The sequence below is a fragment of the Phaseolus vulgaris genome, chromosome 7 (genome assembly GCF_000499845.2).
Source record: "Phaseolus vulgaris cultivar G19833 chromosome 7, P. vulgaris v2.0, whole genome shotgun sequence".
In the NCBI taxonomy this organism is placed as follows: Eukaryota; Viridiplantae; Streptophyta; class Magnoliopsida; order Fabales; family Fabaceae; genus Phaseolus; species Phaseolus vulgaris.
In genome coordinates this window covers 3,490,454-3,499,688 of record NC_023753.2, presented here as the reverse complement: position 1 = coordinate 3,499,688, position 9,235 = coordinate 3,490,454, and the positions used below count along the sequence as shown (strand labels likewise).

The 9,235-nt window shown below is 26.4% G+C and overlaps 1 protein-coding gene across 1 annotated transcript; it reads left to right on the top strand.

Annotated features, from left to right (window-relative positions):
- Positions 1-254: 254 nt before the first annotated feature.
- LOC137828034 (probable E3 ubiquitin-protein ligase RHY1A) lies at positions 255-2,651 on the top strand. The gene is made up of 3 exons (XM_068634433.1): positions 255-641; positions 829-1,013; positions 1,964-2,651. Exons 1-3 carry the CDS (start codon positions 501-503, stop codon positions 2,349-2,351), a joined length of 714 nt encoding a protein of 237 aa, XP_068490534.1. The 5' UTR covers positions 255-500; the 3' UTR covers positions 2,352-2,651.
- The last annotated feature ends 6,584 nt before the right edge of the window (positions 2,652-9,235 follow it).

The following is a 9,235-nucleotide window of genomic DNA, read 5'->3' as shown; positions in this document are numbered from 1 at the left end:
AAACGTGTAAAAAAAAACACGAGTAAAATCTTCAATATAGAAGATAGATATCTACAGATATATAGATTAAATATAAATACCAGTAACATGTTATAATTAGTAAAAAATTAAATTAATTTGATATAATAGTATTTCTATAATACTTTGTAATTATCAATCATTTTCATTTTTTTCAATCACACCAAATCTTAACAATAACAATATCTGAGTGTCTGAAAAGTTACAATAAATACACAAAATCATTAAAATACTATTTTTTTTTTCATTTTCTGGATTTAATCGACCGTTTTATTTTTTCTGTAATTTGTTTTAGCCTCTTCGAACTTTCTCTGAAAAAAGATTGGTGAGCGAAGAATCGCAGATGGTTCCGCTTCTTCATCGAACTTGCCATTGCCTTTGACCTTTAAAATCTTTTCCTTTCCTTTTTCTCCATCGCTCGTAACTCTTCATTCTTCATTCGCTCGCCCAAATAGGAACACTGAATCGTGATTTAGCTGTGTATGACGAGCGCTTCGGAGCTATTCCACACCAGAAGACATCGATTGGGACGAAATTCTCTCGATCTAGGGTTCGACACAGAACTCCAAGCCGCCGATTCTTTCCGCCGTCACTACCACGCCCGCCGCCTCCGTCACCACCTGGTATATACATTTTCCTTTTTTCTTGCCCTATTCCGCAATTCAATTACCGCAATTGAAGGTTGAAATTCCTGAAGGTTTGTATGCGTAGTATGTATTGAAGTATTATCAGGAGCGGAAAGTTGATATGATATTAGAATTGTGGTTTTGACGATTAGATTTTTGATGAGGTGAATTTTGTGGTCGTTAGGAGCGTGCATCTGATAGAATCAGTGCGAGGTCTCGGCGGACTTTCGTAAGTGATAGCGTTGATTCTGAAGAAAATGTAAGAGGCAGTCTTGTAGGGAGTGTCAGTGAGAGATTACCAGTGGGTGTGATTCTTGCACGGACCAGACTCCTTCAGAGGTTGAGAGGGGAACCTCTTTCTAGAAACAGGTGTGCTTTTTGCCTCTATATGCCATTGTATCTACATTATTTTAGTGTCCCCACCCTGGAATAAATATACTAATTGTTTGGGGCGGAATTTTTCCATTTAAGTAAGATTTTTTTCTATTTGAAAGTTTTTAAAATGGGGCATTATCATGTAATCTTGTAAGCATCATTTTCATCTATTTACCGATATGAATATTGGATGACATTGTATTACTCTCTCTTCATTAATAGTTGTCATGATTTACTTGTTAATTGAGTTCTATTATCCTTGTGACACAAAGATCAATTTAAATTATGTGTTGAGATGCCTAATCTCTTTAACAAACATGATCTGATTATTTAGTATTGGTAAGTGCGGCTATGGTGTTAATGTGACAATTCTTTCTTGATGCCGATGCTTCAATGTCCAGTTAACAACCGCTTGAGCATACATTAACTTATTTCCTTTTTGCAAAGCAACCTTTTGGAAAAAAATGGAAAATCCTGGACATTTGATTTTGTTGTCTTTGATGCATTGTTGTGATGTGTGTGCAGCCATGTTCAACTTAGTATTTGCTATAATATTGAAACATGTGGAGACTACTTTTTTGTCAATGTGTTGATGCCTACTTTGCACACAGAACCGATTACTCTGGATTCAATTTTATCTGTAGGGACCTAATTAATTTTACTATTCAAATGAATTACATGCAATTATTTGTCTCTTGGTTATTAGTTTAGGGTTTGGCATTTGTTAAGCTTGTCATAGCACACACTTGATTCATGTAGAACTTATATACCCCTGAAAGAGATGCTGCTCTAGTAGTAGCTAATAATAATAAAAAAAACTTCTTTCATGGAATAAATGCTCTAACTGATGTCGCGGTCGAAGTTCTTTGTTTATTCTTGGTTAAAAAGATCAGCCGTTACCCTTTGATAAGCTAATGGAATTTATGTTTGTTTTATTTCCTTAGGCAACATGGTAGAGATTCTGTAGGTGAGGATCGGGAAAGTGAATCACCAAATGAAGTTGCAACTGGGACTACTTTAGTTACTGACTTGACTTCTCAGATGGGAAGGTCCCAGTTCTTGCAGGAACTAAACAAAAAGCCACCTGGACTTACTCAGGAGGCCTTGGGCTGTTTGGATCAGGAAGTTTTTAGCAGCAGCGAGACAGGATTGGAATCCAGGATAATGCAAGACTGTAGTATATGTTTGGAAACTTTCACAGATGGAGATGAGCTGATACGTCTGCCATGTGGACATAAATTCCACTCTGTTTGTTTGGATCCATGGATTCGCTCTTGTGGAGACTGCCCCTACTGTCGAAGGCGTGTAGTTCTAAATACTCACTTACCATAAATACGACCATGAGTTGTTGGTTTTTGAATTAATTGACTGTCTTGTTCCGTGCTTGTTCTATGAAAGGATAAGAATGCTGTAATGGAGCTGTTTTTTTGTAAGCATGTTGTATCTTATCATGAAATTATGTAGTTTTTCTTTCTCTCCTGGTGACAATAAGGGTATCTAAATAGGACCCCTATTGTAAGACTTGTTCTTGTAGAACAATACCAGTCCCGTACATAGTGATGTTAATATTGTATTCCTGACCAGAAAGTTTTTATTCATTTATTTGAATATTCATTTGTTACGTTTAGTTAATTTGAATATGGTTTATTGTTACATGTTCATTTGACATATTAATAAAAATGAATATTAATATGGCAATAACAAAATTCACAAAAGTTTGATTATGAATTTATAACTATGTATGAATAAATTATTTCCTTTTTTAGACATATTGTACTTTTTTTTTATAAAAAAAATCATGTTACATATTGTACATTTTTAATATATCTTTTGATTAATATAAAACTACGTTTTCTATCTGATCCCTTAATATATATCGAAATCTTGAAATCTGAAAATTTCTCATTCTTTACATTTTATTTCTTTGTTATAACTTTCAAAATCTCTATTCTCTCATCCAATTTATTTCGTCTCTTACTTTTAAATCTTTTAAGTAATATCTTAAATTTAAATAAATAAATAAATAAAATTAAAAATTAATAAACATATTAATATATAAAATAATAATAAATATTATAACAATTAAATTTTAATTCAATAAAATAAAATAGCATGATAAAGATGCTCACACTAGACTTATCAAAATTTCAATTAAAAATATTTAACAACAATCTTATTTTAATTATATAGCTAAGCAGAATATTTAGGTGAGAATGAGAACCCTTTATTAGTCAACATGTATTGGTTGAAAATAATAAAAATTACTTATTATTTTATATTAAATGTAATATCATTTTATATTAATTACACAATTTTATCTTTTTTAATATATTCATACAAGAAAGCAAAATAAGAGGACAATATAAGAAGCTAATCTCACTAACTTGTTCTTTGTTTGCAGGTTTGTTTGGCGTATTTGTTGTCTATACTTTGAGTGGCTTGGTGTGTCGTTTGTATTTCACAAGGACCCTAAGTCAAATTTTGTACAATTCAGAATCAGTCAGGCTTCTGTTTCGATTGACGACGTTTGGAGTACAATTTGGGTTGACATAGTGAGCGAAATCTGGAATCTTAGAAACTCGGTCATCTTTAATAGCGGAGTGGCAGATATGTCTGAAGCGTTCACTTCGGTGCAAGTTAAGGTATGGTATTGGATTCATGCAAAGTCTCGTTCTGCATATTTCCCGTATTCTAGTTGGGTTTTAAATCCTATGGCTTGTATGAGGTTGATTCAGTAAGGTTTGGTAGTGTTGGTCTGGTAATCTCTTTGCTAAGTTAGTAGGTAGGTGATCTAATAAGAGTTTATTGTCAGGTATTTATGTATAAAGGCTGGACCACCCCTGAAGTGGTTCCTATTTATTTTTTTATTTTTATTGCTGAAAAAAAAAACTCTTCTCACTAACAAAATAATCAAATAGTAAAGACTTAATTAAAAAATATAATTTTTTTAAGTATTCAATACATAAAATATTTAAGAAGAAATTAAGGCAAAAAAAAAATCTAGTGTAAATAGTTTGTTAAAAGCATATGTATCCAAACTGGAAATTTCATAAATATAACCGAGTCATACATCTCTCCCACAATGGGCTGGAATAATAGTTAGCAAACTTGAATAAAGTTAAGTAAGCACAAATTTCTAAGTTTGATCATATTTTCATATTATATTTCTATAGTATTTAGAGAGTATATTTAAGATGGTCTTCGTTTACAAATAACTATATTTCATATCAAGTGAAAATATCACATAAAAAAAATATTATTATTTTTTAAAATAAGTAAAAGAAAATTATTTTAAAATTGAATAACTCATTCATATATAAAGTATGACTTCAGAAAAATTTAATATAACGTATATAATTTCAGTTTAATATAAAAATTGAGATTTTACCTGAAAAATACGACTTATCCAATTTTAAAATATTTATTTTTATTTAATAAAATATTAAATAAAATTACACAATTTGTGAAAAATACTTTAGTTTATAGATAAAGAAGAAAACTACAGGACCTAATAAGACAAATTTTAACCAAAATTATAAAACACCTTTTAAGAATTAAAAATACAAAATGTATTGAGATAAGTAAAAAATTCTCTTAATATTTTAGCCGGTGAGGATTCTTTTAACAAAGAAGATTGTTTCTAAAATAGAAACCTAAATAGAAAAACAAAATCAATAATAATGTTTAAAGTTATAATATATATTGTCGTAATAAGATAAATTTAAATACTTAATCAAACATTTGTTTTTAATAAAATTATCCAATAAGAATTTATATAGGTCAAAAATTTGAAATATACATTTAATAAAAAATACTAAATTTTATTTTAACGAATTTACTGACAACTCATTAGAGTAAGTTAAAAACATATAAAAATCATAAATAATCTTTACATATATAAATGAAGTAAATGAAAATTCTTCTAATGTCTCCGGGCAAATACAACTTAATTACGTGAAGACTGATTATGTTATGATGTGGACCTTATCAATATGTCCAATGCAATTTATGACAAATAGATATTTTTCAAAGTTTATTATTAAACTTTTTTAAAAGAAGGTACTTCTAGATAAGTTACAATGCGTAAAGTTCAACAAATTAAGAAATATGCAATGTTCATGTCACAATATTTAATACCATTACATCCAAATGTTTAATATGAGATGTGACTATTTGATTAGAATATTTGAAAACTACTTGCTTTCAATTCAAACAATTTCTATCTTTTGTAGATGTACACGGTATTTTTTTTTTCTCCTCACAATGTTTTAGGTTTAGGTTTCACAATCTTCAATAATCTTTTAGGGTTTGAGGTCAAAAATATTTTACCTATAATTTTTTATCTTAATTTATTGAGATAATTTTTAAAAATAAAATCGTAATAAATATTTATTTTAAAATAAACAATATTTTAGATGTGGTGATTAATCATAACGATGTCATCTCAGTGAACTTGAGCTTTGTACCTGAGTGGAGAGATGGGGCCCAAGCACGGTCGGTTGACGTAGTATAATTGCTAACGTGTCGATCTTCTTCTCCTTCGGTCGTTCCTTCTTGGTATCTCCTTCGGTCGGACGGGGGAGGGTACCTGCGAAGGCACTCCGACGCTCAAGTAAGTGAGTCGAAACAAGCTTAAATTTAAGTTGAGAAATTTTTTCTAAATAATTTCTAATTGTTTAAAAGTCAATACCAAAATGCATCTTTTTTTCCTTAATTCTTAGACCTTTTCTAAAGACGAAATCGTGACGGAACTTCAAGATCAAAACAGACAAAACACATGTGTTATGTCAATGAATTTGAGATCGGAACAATTTATATTAAAATAAAAATAACTTCTAATATACTTTTTAAGGACAAAACTCAATAACGAACAATAACTCAAATGTGATAGAATTATCAACCATAACAATATTATCTTAATAAATTTAATTTTCTAACAGTTTATGTTAAAAATATATATATATATATATATATTATATAACTGAATGTTCTACATATGTTACACAAATCAGACTTATTCTCGTTTTAAAACTTTAAGTAATTAATAAATTTGCCTAATAAGATATTTTTTCTGAGAAAACTCTTTCATAAACTCTTTTGAATAATTTATTTGGTGTGCAAAAAAGTTTAAATAAGTTTAATAAGAAAAGTTATCAAAATCATGATAGATATATGGTAGGGCGACATACCTAGGAATAGGAAGTGTTGTCGGCAAAGGAGATTGAAGGCTGGTTGTTCTGTTATTGTTGTCATATTCGAAACCTAAAATCAAAACAAAACAAAAACAAAACCTAACTCCATTTGTTTAATAACTTATGACCTTCCAACAACCAGCATTAATCATCATCATTCACCCTGTCTACTGTTTACCCACACTCTTTAAACATATCATTCATTGTTCCAATAAACTACAACATTAACATATTTTTGGGAAGTATAGTAATAAGTTTTTAAAATTTATTTACAAAAACTATTTTATTAGTATGTTTTTAGAATTTTTATGGATAAATATAATCTATTTATGTATTTTTTTTTTAATATGTAAGCTTTGATTTAGTTTATCATTTTTTTTTGTTTTTTTAATAATAATATATTTTTTATGTGATAATAGATAATTGTTGTTAATTGAAAGTTTAGCTAAAATGTTAAGTTGCATGATGTAACATACAAACTTTTATAAAAAAAATTACATTAACAATTATTTTCAATTTATTCGTGAAAAATAAAAAACAGTAGGAAATATCCTTATATTAAAAATATATTTAGATTTAAGTAACATCTCACCTAGTTGTTTCTCCTTTGTTTGGTTGAGATACTTATAGAAGATAATAAATATTAATGATATTTTCTTAATTATTTTAAATAAAAACAAATAAAAAAAAATTAAGCAGCAAACATTTTTTAAGACATAAAAAAACTCTGTTTCAAAAATTATATGCTTTTGGAATTTACATTTATTTTAAATTCCTTATAAATTTAAAAAATTAAAAAATTATACTCCTTCCACCCATACTAAAAGTGTCGTATAAGAAAAAAAAAGTCACAAGAAAGTATTATTTTAACTTAGTATTTAAATAATATCTCTAATATTATTATGACTCGCAGGAAAAATAATAATATCTATAACATTAATAAAAGAGATTATTCTCTTTATTTTAATTTTGTTGTACACAAACTTTATCATTTTAAAAAAAAAATAACATAACTATCTATAAATGAGAAAAAACATTTTAAAAATTATAAAAATTGTTTATATTTCTTTTAATTGGAAAATTTTATTCTTTAATATTTATTTAATAAATAAATAATTAAATAACGTTTCTTTATTTTAAAATAACTAAATAATTCATCTTTTTAAAAATAACAGTTATGTAATTTTTTAATATTATTTTTACAATATTATATTATTTTTCAATTAATTATTCATAAAAGTAAAAAACTATAAAATAATAAAATTATGTATATATATTTTTTAATTTAATAAAAATGTAAATACACATGCATCTGTGTATATGTTTTGCTAGCTAGTAATAATGATAATTTTATTTATATATTATTTTTAATAAATATAAAAGAATCTTAGATGAGACTTTTTATGGGACGGAAAAATACATTTTTTTTCAACTATATTGAGTGAAATAAGATAAAACGTAAAAATTACTAAAAAAGTGAGTAAAATGTCCATAGAATAAAGGAGAAATTTAACTAAATATTCAATTTATTGCGAAAACGTTGTTTGGAAGTAGTTAGTATCTTAAATTTAATAAATTTTAGTATATTAAAAAGTATTTAATTTTTATAAATGATATGTATTCCTAGAGAATTCTTTCACTCATTTGTATAATAAACTTTCCTACAGTATGTTTTTATAATTCTTTATTAATAGGTATAGTCTATTTAGGTATCGCTTTTGTTAATATATGAGTTTTGGTCTAGCCTCTATACTTTTATATTTTTATATTTTTTTTAATAATACTTTTTTTTTGATGACGAATTGTTTGTCAACCTAACTAAAATGGCAAGTAGCATAATAATATATACCATGAAAGTTTTTTATATAAATGATATATACACATAGTTCAATAAAAACTATTTATTTGATTATTTTGTAATAATTAAGAATATTTAATGATCCTATAACTTTTACATGAGAAAATAAATATTAGCAAGAGTTAAAGGATACAAGATAAAATTTAAAAATGAATTATTTTTTATTAAAATAATTTTAATAATTTTACAAATTATCTAAATAATGGAAGGTGGGGTTGTGTTTCCTAATTTCAAGTTTGGAGAATAGACGGAAGTGTTGAACACGCGTTATGAAAAGAATTGACCAAACCCAAAGATGAAGTCAACTCGTGTTGGTGTTGTTTACATCTTATTAATGAGTAGACACAACACAGACATTCTAAGCTGCAGTTTTCTGATTAAACCAACAAACCAAATCATTTTTCGACTTTAAGGTACATTGTCACCTCCATACAAAACAAAACAATTTCTCACCTACTTCTTTAATCAATTTATTTATTTATTTATTTATTTTATATATTGTTTAAAAAATATATTATCGAATAATTTATATTTCACAATTTGTTCTCAAAATTTAAAACAGCTTAAAATAGAATGACCTTGGGTAAAAATAGTGAAAAACAGTCTTATAAATATTTTAGTTAAAAAATAATTTCGGTTTAAAAAGGATTTTGACCATATTAGTTATTTTTTTTTAACTAATGTTAATATAAAAATAACTCTAATATAAATTGATAAAATAATAATCCTAACAATATGAATTATTGTATACATTGATTGTGAAATAGTCTCATAAAAAATCTAATTAAAAAATAACAATGTTAATAGCGAACAATATCTTGACCAAACTAAATTAATAAAGTCTGAAATGTAACAATATCTTGACCAAACTAAATCAATAAAGTCTGAATTGATGTTATAAGCTGTATTAATTAAGACTAAGCTAGTGAGAGGATATAAATATATATATATATATATATATATAATATGAAAAAACTGTAATAAATTTGAATTTCTTATTTTTTTAATAAAATGAATCATTTCTTTGTATTATTTTATACAAATCCATTTATTTTAATATTTCCTTTAACAGTATAATTTTCTTATCTTAAATCATTTCAATTTCCTTATAAAATATAAACTAACCATTATTCAAATACATTGTTAAAGGATTTAATAAAAAATCA